This window comes from Cuculus canorus, chromosome 10 (genome assembly GCF_017976375.1).
Source record: "Cuculus canorus isolate bCucCan1 chromosome 10, bCucCan1.pri, whole genome shotgun sequence".
Lineage (NCBI taxonomy): Eukaryota > Metazoa > Chordata > Aves > Cuculiformes > Cuculidae > Cuculus > Cuculus canorus.
The window spans coordinates 9,211,794-9,227,940 of NC_071410.1; the positions used below are offsets into that span (position 1 = coordinate 9,211,794).

Genomic DNA, 16,147 nt, shown 5'->3' on the forward strand with positions numbered 1-16,147 from the left:
CAGATTCATTTATTTAAAAATTTGCTGGACTAACTACTGGTATTGCAGTAGTTTTCTTCTTTGAAAATACATACTTTAATGCTGAGGTACCATTAAGTTACTTGGTCCCAACCTCAAGTCAGTTCATGTCATCCTTTGCCCTATAAACCCCATCAAGGGGCTCAGAAAATAGCAACAGTTCTGTTTGTAAAAATTCTACAAATACCCATTGTTGCTACTGTAAGCTTAATTGACTGTAAGACATTTCATGTTTACTGGATCATTGGTACCATTCAAATGACAGAAGAGATTTATTTCTTCCTTCCTAGTGCAAAGTTAGAGTTATGGACCAGCTCAAACCAACAGCTGAAATGTGCACCCAGCATGCAAGTGCTCACAAACCGCAAACAAACTCCAACTTACTAGTTGACTCCGAACTCAAAGGTTCAGAGGGTCTGAAAATAATTAAGGAACAGAAGGTGAAGATAAATTGAGTAATATCCAGAAAAAAAGCTGACGTAAAAACAGCTCCCTCTGTGTACTGCACATAGTTCTATTACTCTTCCAGCATTCAGTCAGAGACTAAAAAGGATGAAGGGATGAACCAGTATGATGACTGAACCAGCATCTCAGAAGAGGAGTTGTGCTTTCACAAAAAAAAAAAAAAAACAACTCTGATCTATTTATACAGAAAAAGACTGAAGGCTAGGCCCATCTTCCAGCTTCTCCTATCTCTTTAATCCCGTTCTTCCTTTCTAAGGCCACATAAGCATCTGAATTTTCCTAGATCAGCATTTCAAGTGTGTCTTGAAATGCCCTCTCAAATCTTTAGCGAACACTTGTTGTCCCATTAAATTGGGAAAGGAAATTGTACTGCTTCACTGGGAAAACAAGCATTCATCTATGTGCCTTGAAAAAGTGAATACTTTTCAGTCAATTCTGTAAGCTCAGAGAACTGGAAATCCTTTTTCCAGTTGTCACCTCGTATGGAAATGGTATTTTGGCCTCCAACGAAGTTTCCATATAGAAAAAGCACATGGATTTTTTGTGTTTTGTTTGGGATTTTTTTTTTTTAAACAACGTATTTCCTTCTCTGTCAAACATAAAGGCTTGCAGTAATAGCACAAAAGACTGGATAGATGCAGAGATCTGTGAAAAGAACTGATTTTGACATGGCAAGTCCTCAAAAGTGATCAGTTTGTAGAAAGAAAACTAGGAGGGTAAGTGGCTGAGAAGCCAGGTTCAAATCTTCTACCCTCTTCCTCAGCTTTGCCTAAAAGGTGTCCCGCAGGCTGCTGGAAATTCAGAAATACCACTCACATAGACAAACTCTTCAAAACTAATCTTCCCATCTTTATTCTTGTCGCCATCAATCATGAGCTTCTGGATGATCTCTCTCACTTTGTACCCAGGGAGAGGCAGGTTGGCTTCCTTGAAGAGCTCATGCAATTCGTAGTCGCAGATGAACCCATTGCTGTTGAGGTCTGAGGAAGAGAAGGAGCACGAGAAGGTTTTAGAAATGCGCCAATACCCAAACAGGACCAGCTCAGGCAGCGGAATAGAAACACTGTCCTCATGCTCTAGAGTGCATTATGGAGAGCAACCTGCTACTAGGGATATCTACAAGACACGGAGGCAAGGAGGAATCTCCTAGCATGGTCTATCACAGAACAGCTGTTTTGGGGGGCACAAAGCATTCATCATTGCTGAAAGCAAGATCTGTGAAGGATATGAACACACAGCAGGATGTCCACTCCAAAAATACCAAGTTCAAGTAGTACGCTATTCAATGGATACCACCAAGAACACATCAGGAATCAAGAATATACACAGCACATCCTCAGAGTGGACACCAGTGCAAGGCATGAGACCCTTGCGTCTTTGGGCAGCGCCAGCTTTGAAGCACAGCTAAGCAGGATGGCTCCTGGCACACTTGACCAAATCTCCCATAAGTTTCACAACACAGCATCAGCATTTTCATAAATGATCTCCAGAGTATTTCTTTTCACATCTAACTGCAGCTGGCTTTGCATCTTAAAAATAGACAGTAATGAAACACAGCACTTCTTACTTCCTTAGCTGCAAACAGTAAGTCAGCTCTGCATTTAGACTTTAATTTAGACTTTTTTATCATGTTGATAGTGATTTTACCCATTTATCGCTGAACAGAAAATTGCAGCAGATATTTTAATGCTGCCCAAGAACCTTCTGCAAGGACACTTGCTTTGAGAGTCAACCACCAAGGCACAGCAGCATCGCATGATTAGTAAGAGATTATTGCCTACTAGATTTGGGAAAAAAGAAAATGAGAATCTGGTGCGAATCTGGAACTTTTCATACCAACAGATCCTAACCCCTTTAGGGACATCATCTCACGTACTGACCGTACAGGGCAAATCCAGCAGCCCCAGCCCTTCTCCAGGCACTCGAGGTTACCACCATGGAGAGGCACAGGTTGGGTGCCTCCTCCCTCAGGCTAACCAAGACGAGCAGATAGCACAGCTGGTACCCAGGCTTCAGCAGGGTTGGGAGTCCAACAGTAGCCACAGTATCTGAAGCAGTCAGACAGCCCAAATTCATATCCAAAGACAAAACCATAACCCTCCAAAATGTTCAGACAAACAGGGATTCAGGACATGTGATGCTAAAATCCCTTTGCTGGAGACAAGTGGTACAGACAATCCAGGGAAGTTAACTCAGCGCCTGAGCTGCCATCTCTTCCCCAGGACTGGGGCCGTGGGGAGATACCAACCCTGAATTACTGCTGCTTATGGGGAATACCTGGATGGGGTGAGGAGGTGGATATTTAGCAGTCTCCTACAATCATCAGTCAAACACAGGCTCTGCAATGTTGACACAGTGCCTGTCCTGAAGACATCATCTGAACAGTTCAAGGCTAAATGAAGAGCAGTCACTGCATTTAAGTAGCTGTGTTACCTTGTCCTCCCCCTCCAGAGCTCCTGGTGTTGTGATGGGGCACAACTGAGTGCCACTCATCACCACCAGCTGCCAAAACCACACTGTGTTGCAAGGCACTCGGCTCCATGTGGCTTCACACAGCCACCATTCTGTCCATATCCCACATGGGAGGATTTTTCTGCTATTTATAAGGCAGAAGCCTCTCCCTAAGGACATAGAGCTAAATTCCACTCAAGCAACAGCTTCTGCTGCCCAAACACTTGCAGGCAGCAGGCTGCTACCAGCTCTCCAGCCTGCACTGTGGAAAAGCTGCACCAGCCCCAGTATTTGGGCTTGTTCAAGAGAGAACCCACACCACAGGGGATGGGGTCAGTATTTATGCTTAAGGTAGATCCTGTCAAGACTAAAAGAAAACAAACAATCAAGGCAGCTCTAAAGTCCATTTTTTAGCAAATTTTGAAAGTCTATTTACTTTTAATGAGGTGTCGGTGGTGGTTTTTAGGTTTAGTTTCACAGCAACGTTCCAGCCAGTAGCACATCCTCACCACCACCCCAACCTTCCTTACTTTCCAGATCCATGTGGGATTTTAAAATTGTTTTTATAAGGCAGCAAGAGAGTGAAATTCATATGCTTAGTGGCAAACAACCAAAGTAACACAGAGCTTATACTCCCTTTTCCCTAGGTTTCAAACTAAAGAGGAGCATCAATTCCAGTGGATTAATAAATACATTAAACTACTTTAAGAAATGTCAGTGTTTACAATAATGTTGATGAAATGAAGTGTTTTGGGCCAATGATTAATGATAGCAACAGGCTGCTGTCTGGCCATCATTTTCAGAATTTTATTCCAAAAAAATACAGGCTTACAAAGGCAGGCTTTATTAAACAGTCCAGCCTGCGATGTCATCAGCAAACTATTTCCCCTCTAAATAAATCACAGCTTCTTCTGTTAAAGTTTTCTTACAACTAAATTGAACTCTATAATATAAATCTTTTCCCTGCCTCACAGCCAGTGAAGAAAACCAGGCAAGAAGGGATTTGCTAATGTCGAGGGCCTATGGACCCAAAATAAAACTTTGCTTTCAGCTTCAGCTTGCCTACAGCCAACACTCATTGCTTTAGCCTGTGCTTGACTGAAATAACTACAACCCCTTTGCCATGTTGCCAAATTAAGCAGGTAAATCCAGAAACACCTTTTCATCACTTCTTCCAATCAATCCACCACCTAAAAAACCTAAGTTTTACATCTACCCAAACGCAGAAGGCAAAGGACAGAAAAACACGACTTCAAAATACATACTGTAGCCTCCATAGGATCACAGGTGTGATTTTGATTAGCATTTGGTAAAGGTTTTCCTCTTGACACATCTAGCTTAAGCTTCCAGAATTCACAATATATATGGTATTTCATAAGACAAAAGCCTGTTGGGTGAGACACCAGGAAACCGAGCTCCAAAGTCCCTCTCTCTAACACACTGGAGAGATCCACTAGGTAAAAGGATGTTTAAATCTGTTCAGAGCTCAGTTCTACATACACAGTCCTGCAAGAGTTTTAAGGGTATAATCTAATTAAGGAAATAATCCCCAGGCTCGCATTTTGGTTTGCTGGTAGAAAAGAAACCATAACTTAAAAACCCGACTGAAATGCAACTGAGGAGTTTGCCCAGACTTTCATCCGGTCCATCCACGCTTGCTCAGCAGATCTCAATCTCAGCCTGAAAGCATCAAATCTGGCTGCAGGGCAGATATCAGGAATTTATTGCAGGCTGGGTCAACATCTGCCCATTTTGAGGGTTTCGTTTCACCCCTGCAAAGGAGCATCTTCCTGGTCCTCCAGGTGTGCTTAGTTCAAAGCAGATTTACCTCTGCTCACTGAAAAAAAAAAAAAAAACCCTAAAAAAATTAGCAGTTCTGCAGCACAAAGGACCATTTGTTACACACACTCACATGTGACTCAGGAGCACGGCACCAGGGAAGATGCTGCACATCAGTGGCTCTCAGCATCTGCGTCGGGCTCAGACAGACAGCACAGTCAAATGGGAAGTGCACACACTGTTGAGTAACGCACCTTAACTCCCTCAAAACCCCGGGTCTTATGACGTAAATTCTTCCAAGTCTTAACAACATCCCAAATCTATTATTTACTTCATAGATTAAAAAGGCACCTATGTCCCAGACACTCCAGGAGCAGAAGTGAGAAAGATCCACTGGTTCTACTGCAAGACCCTGCAGTGAGTTAATGGGTTTGCAGTCAAGATGCTCTCATTCCAAGTTTAACTTCTTGGATGCAGAAGGGCAGGCTTAAGTGTTAAAGCCTGGAGGATGTGCTAGCCTGTGGTTTTGGCTTGGTAGCAGAGCCAAATAACCTTAGCTAGTGATTGACTAAGCGGTGGAACATGGACTCATTCTCTTTAGCCCTGTAAACATGAAAAATAGGCCTGAGATTGGTATCCCACAGGGCAACTGCTTCCCTTCCAGCTGTCTCTGGCATTAGAGTTAATTGTACAAAATAGCAAATTAAAAAAAAGTAGTCATCTTTGCAGCACCAGCAAGTTCCGTAATTATTTCCAGCATTAGTGCAGGCCTATCGTATGGTGCATTGCTGGATGTCCTGCAGCAGGGCTAGACTTCAGATGGAAGGTGGTCTAAAATCCCTCTATAATAAAATCTGAAATGGTATTCAACAGCTGAAGAGGCTGTCAAAATAGAAGCTATCCCCAATGAAATCTTTCTGCGTATGGCCCAGAATTGCTAACGGAAGAAAGCAAAATCGTTTTAACAGACAAGCAACAGCCTGGATTCGTTATAATCTGCCTGATGGAAAGGAAACTACAGCACATCTGAAGTTTCCTATTTCTACCGAAAGATGCATGCACGCCAGCTACTAAACCTGGGAAAGGTCACCGCAGTGATGTACGGCACCAGCTCCTGCCCGTATGCAGGGGGCGCAGCAAAGCCGCAAGAAACTGAATGCAAAAGCTGCTTCAGGCTCCTGCTCAGCTTCCTCCCAAAAAGTACTTAAAATAGCTTAAATAACAGGATGCAAGAGGGGAAAGTAACCCACATGTTTCCTTTTAAGGATATATGCTCAGCAGGACACACTCTAGCAGATCCCTATTTGACTTACGCTAACCTTTCAGAGCATTGTTTTACCACCTCGCAGCAGCGAACAAAGTGTTCAGCTGGGTTACAAATTTTAAGTACTCGGTGTTTCCAAATAAGATGCTTATCTCTGCTACTAGAAATGAGGAGAAGGAAGACAAATAAACAGAACAAGTTTGCAGATTTTGTTCTGCCATGCCTCCCCTATGAAGTGCCACTGTTTGGCCAAACACACACATACACTCGCAGGAAAAAATTCAGAGATCAGCTGAGATTTGGAGCAACACGGTCTTCTCTCACTAACCTGCAGGTCATTCATACGAGTTATTATGCCCCACTTAACTACTGTTTTTCAGATGTTAAAATGCTTTTTTTCACCGCTGCTGTTTACCACTTTGACCACTTCCAATAAAAATACCTGGTTGTAGGATCCTGGGGGCCTCTTGTCCGAGCCGTAGCTGACTTTAGTGCTAACCTTAAACCATGGTTTCTCACCTGTGAACTGCTTCTAGGAAGCAAGAGGTAGTCTATGGGACTTTAGCCTTTTGTTGGCTGTTGGAGAACAGCACATCAGCTGCGTGGGAGAGAGAAGATACCTTTAAGCGTCAGGGAAGGCAAGTGGGGACAGAGCACATAGTAACAACAGTAACACTTCACTGCCTTCCAGCATCACCAGATGCCTCAAACTGGTCAAGCTGTATACAGAAAAGCTGGTCCAACACACACCTTTAAATTTCCACCAACCTACACACCCAAAACAGCAATTTGCCCAATGCTAGTGTTAAAACAGACCTCCAGGAAGCCCATGCAGCCATGCGTTGGAGCAGGCCACATCTCAGCGAGAAGAAATCACCCCCTGAGACACTTCTTCCTCCCCACATCTCCTTTACAACATCCTAGAAACCAACCAGATAAGCTTTGCTATAATTGTACTTCTCAGCTGCATTCCAAGTCTTCCAGGTAGCTGAGAGACAAATGCTTCATATTAAACAGCAGCCTTAGTCCAACTTTTCTTCCTATTCACTAGAGATGGTATTAGAAGTTTCCAGTGAAAGTCAGTCACCCAGTTAGCAACCAGGGCAAACATGGCTCCTTTAGGAAAGAATAAAAAGAATGAGAACATTAAAGACTTGTCAGGAGCGCATGTCCCAGAGCAATGCTTGTGAGCTGTGCCATGCCTAAGGCACACAAAACAGAAGGCAGTTGTAAAGGACTAACAGATCTCTCTCTGTGGGTATGTCCAGGTGAATTACCACATTTCTCAATAATACTTAAGTTTTGATACTGCTTTTATAATTTAAAACCAAGAAGGGAACAAACCTCCTGATCAGGGCGAGTTGTTTTCCTAAAAGAAACCAGGATTTGACTTGGGTTTCTCTGTGTTTCCAGTGCAAAGGCAACCAACTAACTTAAACTCAATAATTTCCTCCGTCCGATACTAATAACAAAAAGCCACCACATTCCAGCCAGGTCAATAATTTTGTTTATCCAGGGACAGAAAGGCCTGCCTACATCCCAGTCTTACTAAGGTGTGCACTCAGAGGCACCTTCGGCAGCGAGACACAACGGTCACTCATCTCCCTCTGCAGCAGCTCACTTCAACCTCCTGATAAAGTCTGGGGAAGAGCAAGACAGGAAGAGGAACCACCTAAAGTGCAATTTGCTTTAAGTTCCAACAGGGAATAGTGCTCCGTGAGAATCGTTTGTCTTTGAAATTTATATTTCTCTCTGCAGATGCAAATTTAGAGCAAGCAAGTGATTCCATAGCCACCCTGCTCTAGAGGGCAGTCTACCCAATACAGACACAAGGCAACTACCCATTTGTATTTATAACCAGTGCTCAAGCGATGCCGATGTGCGCTTCGGAAAAAAGAAACACTGGCTCTGATCGCTTGTGCAACTCATTCCCGGCCGGTGCCAGTCCCGGGTGTGGTTCCCCAGCTGCACAGGCTGATCTCAGTCCATAGTGCTTCAGTCCAGTTCCCATCCCACCCCACCCTGGCGTTTCTCTGATCCTCCAAATAAGCCATATCAGGAAGCTAAACCAGCAGAAAACAATTTTCTCCATGAAGTCAGTTTTCTGCCCATTTCATCTTCCCGATGCAGCCTGCCAGAAGCTTCTGCACTGCTAAAGCAGGGGGAAAGCTGGAACTCGGGCAGAGCAGCTTGGGCTGTGCAGCCCCTCGAGCACTGCAGACTGTTAGGGAGGTGAGAACCAGAGAAGAAATTGAGCCACCAGAGGGCAATGCACATGCACCGCAGCCACAAAGCATTTTATTATCACCACAAGCAGCTCCATAATGGCCACGTAAACAGACACTAATTAGGTTTTTGCCTGCAAGCTCACACAACGTCGTGCCTCAAATGCACCTGCACAAACCAGAAGCGTAGCTCCAACATTTATCATCTGCACGGCTCAGCCAATGTGCCAAAACCAATATCATCAGAACCAAACACTGTGCAAGCCCTGAAGTGGTCCATGAGCCAAAGTAATGCAATACCTGTTCGGATAGTAGCTCTGCCATCAGGAACCAATGAAGCCCACCCTGGAGCAACAGGGCAAGGCTGTCTGCCAGTGCTCACTGACAGCCAGACTGCCCATGTCCCTTCCTTTATGCTCCTTGGCTAGAAGTCACAAGCCAGAAGCAACAAGACTGCCAAAGAAATCCTTGGCACAGAGAAGAACACGAGAGCAGCAGACTGCCCACATCTTGCTGGCACTGCTGCTCACAGAGGTGGGATAAATGCATTTCAAACGTACGGAGAGGAGCAAGGTGCCCTCCTCATTACGACTTACCAACTTTGGCAAAGGCCTCCTTGAGTTCCTCCAGCTCATCTTTGGAGATCTGCATAGTGTTGGCCATCTCATGAATTTAGGGAGTACCTAAATGGAGAAAGAGGACACTGTGAAATGAGGCTGCATTCAAGTGTATGCGATTTTGAACAGCATTATAGCAACAACCAGTACCAATGACACTACAGTTCTCAAAGCCATGTTTGACTTTCCCCTAAGAAAACATGTGTGAAACTCAGATGTGAAACACACTCCTTAACAAGTCAAAAATCCCATTAGCCTTGTTAGTAATTACCTCTGTGTATTTATTTTATGTGCTATACTGCTCTACACAAACTAAGGTACCTGCTATCAGCATGTTCTGTAGGTCAGAAAAATCACATCTCCAGGGATTTTCCACAGCTTTGAACAACATTAGAATCCAGAATTAAAATATTAATGCAAGAGATACTGAACGCTCTGCCCTCCCGTCTCTTCTGAGAGGACATAGCTATCAAATCCAAACAACAAAGATTTTGAACAGTGCTTGAAAAAGGTCTTTTTGCACATAGTAGTATATCTGATATTGTTTGCAAAAAAAGAAATAGCATGCTTTTCTACAAGAAAACTGTTTGAATAAACAACTACCTATTTCCACAGAGTCAGTCTCTCAATAAACCATGTAAGCAACAGGCTGTTTGCACTGTCACTGACCCCCTCCACCCTCCTGAACAAGGCAAGTATGGAACACCGCAAGCAAGTACGCAACACCAGGCATCAGCCAGGCTCAAACCTCAAGTATGCAGAAACTCCACTTTGATTAGATCTTCTTGGTGTTTAAGAAATAGAGAGGATGAAGCATACAGTCCCTACAGCCACCCGCTTTAATCCTCTTTTCCAAGCACTGATTAGATGCCACCTGGTCAGGAGGTATCACCATAAGAACCGGGAGAGGCCAATGACCCGCCCATGTTCCCTTCCCACAACATTCATGATGCAGCATCAAATGCCTCATTGGCACTTTGACTAATAAATCCAAGAGAGATCAGCAACTGATGAAACAATGCAAACAGGGCAATCGCTGTGCGTGAACAAAAGGTGGGCACTGATAAGCACATTCTAGCACACGTGATAGCTCTAGCTCGTGGTCTTTAAAAACAGGGATCCGGGCAGGCTCAGTGCAACTTCAAATGAAATTTGTATCCCAAGATTTTTCAGCTTCCACTCTGTTAGCTACAATTGCTGTAAGCCGAGAAATAAAAAGTTCCTCCTCTGCCTATGGGGACAGACACAGCCGTCTCCTCCTCTGCAAGCAAAAGGAGGAGAGGTGAATTCAGGTTTATAGACAGTCAGAAGGCAGGATCCTGAACGGGCTGTCCCACTGCTCAAGCGACAAGAGGCTGAGTTTCACCAATGCCTGTGTTCTGAATAGCAAACCTCTTTTGTCTGAGGCTCCCAGCTGCCTTCACAAGCTCTTGTCAGCTTAAGAACACAAGTTTGCCTGTAGCTGTAAATATTCATTTTTTCTAACACTTCACTCAGTCTGGAAAGAATGAAGTCCTGTAGAGATGAGTGCGATGAGCAGGTGTGGCAGCCTGGGAAAGCAGCTCAGACAGGTGCTAGCAGCACAGAAAGTCAACAAGAAGTTTCATCACTGCAGAGACTTTAAGGGAAGCACTTCAGACCCCACCTCTCAGCATCTGCAGAGCTGCCGGTGAACACAAGAAGATGCTTACCAGTCAGTCCAAACCACCAAAAGCAAGACAGCCAATTTCAGATTGCGCTGGTACTGCAAGAATGGGGCAGGTGGAAGAATTGCAGCAAAGCTGACACAGAAAAAAGAAAAGCACCACAGTAAAGATTTTTACTGTTTCACAGATAAGTTACAATAGTCGACCAAAGAAATGATACCATGCAGGTGCTTGGAAGAGGCAGGGATGCTGTGTGTAGTGCTGCCTGTCTTGCTGGATGCTCAGTCCTCATTCCTGAAGCAGACCCTTCCCTGCTGCACTCCCAAGGGTGCCTCGGTGGCCCAAGTCTCGGTGCCACCAAAGCCTGGCTGTTATTTCCAAGGGATAAAGGAGTTGCTCAGCAAGAAAGTCAGCTCTGAGCAAGCTTGGTGTATTACCATAGAAGGCAAATTTCACAATTAGCAGAAACTTGGGGAACACTGTTGGGAAATGGCTATGTAGGCAGGCAGGTGGCATGAGCCGCCAGGCAGGAGAGGCTGAGCTGCGAGACTGAAGATTCACCCAACCCTCTCTTCATAAGCTCTGCCTTCTTCTTAATTCCCACTTGCACCAACTCATTTTCAAACCACGAGGATTTCCCTTAAAAAGGGAATTCCAAAAGAATCTTTATCTAACCATTTCACTGGCATTTAATCTGCTACTATCTCTAACAATTTAAGACTAAAACAAGCAGCTAATACCACCATAAGCTGAGAGGTTTGTTTTTTTTTTTTTAAAAATAAAAAAAGCTGCCATTTGACTTTAGCAAGGAAACACCACCTTTGGACTCACCCTGCAGTTGTTTGAACTAACTGTTCAGCTCAGTTAGTAAGTCTACAAAACAAGTTTACCTCTCAGTTCTCAAAGCATCTCTTCCTTCTCCCGTTCTGTACTTCAGAGGAGAGGGAGAATTTGAACCAACAGAGAAAAAGCAAACACTTGAGCTTGTTGTAGGTGTTCGGGAAGGGGATAGTGTGTTATGATACAGGAAAACAGTATATGAAAAGGTTAGTGGGCAAAAATGTTACAAGTTGGCAGGGACTGCTAAGCTCCCCCCCAGCAATTTTACAGAGATTTTTTCGCAATGGAGAGGTATTACACCAACATTGGCACACTGGGCTGGGGGCAGGGGAGCTTTTCGTTTCTTTGTTGTGTGGGTTTTTTTTCGTTTGTTTGTTTTTAACAGCTGAGTCTAGGACATTCAGAGTGGTGTTTTTCATTCAGATGCATTTTTAGACAAGAGGCTTTGTCTTCACAGACATAAAAAGCTCTTTTATCACACTGGCATAGGGATCACACATCAGCTGCCTCACTCGAAGCCCTGTGGGGACAGAGCACCACGCTGCTCACGCCTCACCACGTCACAGTCACTTCTACTGCAAGCAAAGTCTCTGCCAGGGCATGCAATGACAGCCAGAAACACACTCACATCTAAAGACCCGTTTTAGAGGAAGGAAGAGAGAATAAGGCAAAAAGAGGAGACTGGAGTGAGTTAGTGACCCCACTGTCATTTTACACCCTGGTGACAGACAGCCCATCGGTCAATGCACTCATAAACAGTGTATAAGGAAGCAATTCCTGCTCCAGATCCCTTTTGCTTCTGCGGTCATCCCTCACGCCACAGAAAGCAAAGGCAGCTCCATAACACAGGGATGCACAAAAGAAGCTTCACAGAAGAGCCGTGGACAGACTGCATCCAATTTCTGTCCTCTGAAGACTTCACTTTGTGCTGCAGATCAGAGCCGCTTTGAGTGCGTCTCGGGTTTTTCGAAGATCAACTCCCTTCCCAGAGAGGGGCTGTATCAAGTTTCTGTGCAAACAACTTTTATAGCTTCTAAACACACTGCACTCACTGAATCAGGGTTAGTTTATTTGCTCTCCAGACAGAACTGCAATAAGGGCAGGTCACAAAAAGCTGCCCCAGTCTGTGTGTTTTAACAGCTGTGAGCCACCTGGAGACTCACCATTGCAGCAGGGACTGTCACCGGAGGGATGCCTCTGCTTTCATGCTCAGCACTTCCACCACAAATGCCAGAAGCTAACCAGGACATTTGGGTGGATTAACTGCACAGACAGCAACTTAAAAACATTCAATCCCAGAGAAAATGTCCCCAAGGCTCTTCCCCAAGAGGGGAAGCCCTGGGAGCTGCACAGAGGATTGGTAGCAAACAGGGAGGGGGCAGGAAGGAGCATTCAGGCATTTGCACATCTCCTTGAAAGCTGGAGAATTAATTCAATTTTGAAAGCACATGGCAACCAAATATTTCCTGACAGCCACTTGAACACTTCCAACAGAAACAGAGCTGGAATTTGCCCCTAATCCAAGTGGAAGAATTGCTTTCTTAGCAGCTCCACACTGGTTTGAAAACCGAGCTGCTCTGTCCCTCCCAGACCCACCCTGTTTTAATCTCTCTACAACTGACTTATTAACAGCATTAATTTGTTTACTCAAACAGGCAAATGCAGAGACACATTAAAGTGTCAACAAAAAGGTATTAATACTTACCTTTCCAATTAGATTTGGGGGAAAAAAAAAAAAAAAAAGCACAAGGTAGTCCTAGTCTGGAGCAGTGACTCATCCTACACGTATTCCCCTTTCCAGAGGAACCTGTGGTTTTGCTGCCTTTTCATGACGAAGACTCCAGACACGAGAAGGCAAGTCAGTCAGCATTAGCTAATTAAAAATACTTCAAAACCCACACGTCTCTGACCACTAACCCAGCACATACCAGTCTTGCTTTAGGAATAATGAGCCGGACAACCAGGTGCTCAGTCCGCAACCCATGGCAAGTACCAGAGCCCACAGGCTTGCAGCACACAGCACTGACACAGCTGCCTTGCTAATTTGGAGCTAATTTGGAGGGAATCCTGGAGATTCAGCTGACGTAGGATCCAGCCCTGAGGCTTCCTGTGGCTCACCCCATCCTCTTCTTCTTCCCTGCTTCACAGGCTGAATGGGATGGCTATCCACACTCCCTTGCTTCCCTTGGGCCATTCACACACGTTCCCCAGGACTGCTTTTGCAAGATGCGTGAATTTTGGTCACCACAATGTCCTTTGCACCCCAGCAGCACGGCTGTGCAAGCTGCCGGGCCAGTCCAGGGCAGCCACTCTGCTCAGGGCAAAGCAGTGAGGGAAGCAGGTCACTAGGGAGGTCTGAAAGCCAGTTTTCTTTGCGTCCCTCTCCAGGTGACTGGGATGCTACAGGGATCTCCTGACACTGCAGGAACTCTCCTCCACAGTCACCCGTTAGCCCTGGGCTCATGCTGTATTTGGAAATACTTGCAGGCAGGAGAGGGCACACATACCCACCCACCCCACCGCCAGGTGCACCCAGAAGCTCTCCTGGCTCCTTACTCTTGTCCAGTCTGAGCAAAGCTTTTGGGGTTTTACAGACATCATCTTCAAAATTGACAGCTTCATGTGTAAAGACTTGGTCTGATTAGTCTTCCAAGATAAACACTGATCATCACTCTAGGGGAAGGTCAGGGAAGCTTAGGGACTGGCCCATAAATGAAGACCTATCATGCACTCCATCCTTTCCTACTTATAATCAGTTTGTGCGTTTCAAACAATGTTTTGTTCATCAAACCCCTGCAACACAGCACTCGCTCATCATAAGTGTTTATTAGCAAACACCAGGCTTCTAGAAGCACATAAATTTTTATTTGGCAATTACCTTCCAGTCAGTCACCAGTCAGATGCACAGGCTGAAACCAGACCTTCACCAGACTGTCATCTTTCCACATGGTGATAAGTATCAACTTGATAAGAGCAGTGATTAGCAGATGCTATCCCATCCACAAAGACTGCACTGCTGAGGCGTCTAACACCTTGCCAACAGTGTGTCGCTGCTACAAACCACTGTCCCCTGGAAATTGCTTCGTTGCTGCTCTTTGTATGAGCACAGTAATCACACACAAAGCACGGAGGTGTTCCTATTGACTCAGCCACTTCCCCTGCCTCAGGAGGAAAGGCGTACATGGAGCTCTGAGCCACTATTTCTTTGCAGTGCCAGATTTGGCAAAGTAGCTGCATCTCTCATCAGTGGCTCTTCCCTTCAACCAAGCTTTCCCGGGCTTATGCACATTGGGCTCAATGAAACTACAGCTCTGCTCTCAAGGTCTGCAGTGCTTTAACTGTTGAACAGCACTGGGTTGTAACATCTGCAAAGCAATCACCAAAACCCAGTTTTATTTCACTATTAACAGCACCAAGCAACTCATCTCAACTGGCCAAGAACCAACTACACACAGATTCAATTCTAACAGTGAAGTTCTTTAAGTCTGTCTTGCTGTTTGACCTGATCACCTCCCAAGTCTCCAGCTTTCTCAAGCTACTGCCTTTACACACAGTACATCCAGTACACACAGTGAACACTTTGACTCATCCATGCTGGCTGTGTAGCCCACCAGTTGTTATACAGCCACTTGCCGCGTCGTAGGGAAAGGACACAACCACAGATACTGATTCCCACTGCATAGGCACCTTACAGCTCACTTCTTTCCAACCCCATACAGCGATTACCTCCAGCTGCTCTCTTTGAAGCTTCCCTAAATCAGAAGTCCCATTAGTCAGTCTTGCTTTATATCCTTTCAAATTCCTGAAACAGGGATGCTGGGAGTGGCAGGCTCCCTGCTATGCTTATTTTTACCTGGGAGCCAGCTGTGAGACTTTGCTCCCATTGTTACACAACTCATCGTTGCTGCAGGGGGGGAAACCTGTCAAATCCATCAGAAGCAGGAACACAGGCTGGAGTTAGTTACTGCACTTGGCTTGCCAGTGGCTCTCTCCAGATCTGGAGACATGTCTCTACGGGGTATCCACCTCTGGACACGCACTTTCCTCCAGCAGGTCCAGATTAAAACCCCAATTTCTGCTAGCTAGACCTAGATAGAACGACATCAGAGATTTGTCTGAGCAGCACTGGGGTAGATGTCCAATAGGGATCTGGGCTGCACAGTGGCAGGGTCACTCCAACAGTATGGGAGCAACCACAGCAAGCCAGTTTTCCTATGCCTTCTGCTTAGCCTTGAACTGCTGCCCCAACACTCATGGACAACCCGATCACTTCACTTCTGGCATGCTGGTCAAAGAGTTTTCTCTCCCTTCAAGACAGATTCATTAGCTTTGATCATCTTAAATCCTTATTGAAAGTATCAAATAAGAAAGTGTCCCTTGCTAAAAGCCCAAGAAACCCACGTCCTTCAGGGCAGCATCCAGCATACTAAAAGCTGAAGACACGACACAAAAATATGTAGGGGTTTGGGTACACAAATCCCTCTGTCTCACAGATACAGAAAAGAGAAAGAGTCCAAGGGCTGGAGAGGAGCAGAAGTCAGAGTAACACAAATATTTCCAATCCAGCTGGACATGGGAGGGGGAAAAAAGGCTATGCCGGTGCAGTCCCCCTCAACACATCCCCTCCAGCCCCGAAGGGTATGACCCAGAGCTACCTCTGATGCACATTAAGGGGTGATATGCAATCCTGGAGCAGAGGAGATGGATGCTTGCTTAATTCTCATGACCCAGTGTTAACTACGAGAAGGCTGAACTGAGAGAAATGCTAAAGTGGTTTGGGACTCAAATGGAAGGGAGAAGCACAGAGGGCTTCCTGCAGACCTACACTCTTCTCTGAAGGCT

General features: G+C 45.3%; 1 protein-coding gene across 5 annotated transcripts in view; it reads right to left on the bottom strand.

The window, feature by feature from the left end:
- PLS3 (plastin 3) overlaps positions 1-16,147 on the bottom strand; it is a 52,229-nt gene that overhangs the window by 12,805 nt on the left and 23,277 nt on the right. For all 5 annotated transcript variants that reach the window (XM_054075129.1, XM_054075132.1, XM_054075130.1 and 2 more), the window contains exons 2-3: positions 8,799-8,885; positions 1,300-1,463 (exon numbers count right to left, since the gene is read on the bottom strand). In XM_054075129.1, the coding sequence (XP_053931104.1) occupies positions 1,300-1,463; positions 8,799-8,865 (231 nt within the window). In that variant the 5' untranslated portion in view covers positions 8,866-8,885. The remainder of the gene's footprint in view (positions 1-1,299; positions 1,464-8,798; positions 8,886-16,147) is intronic.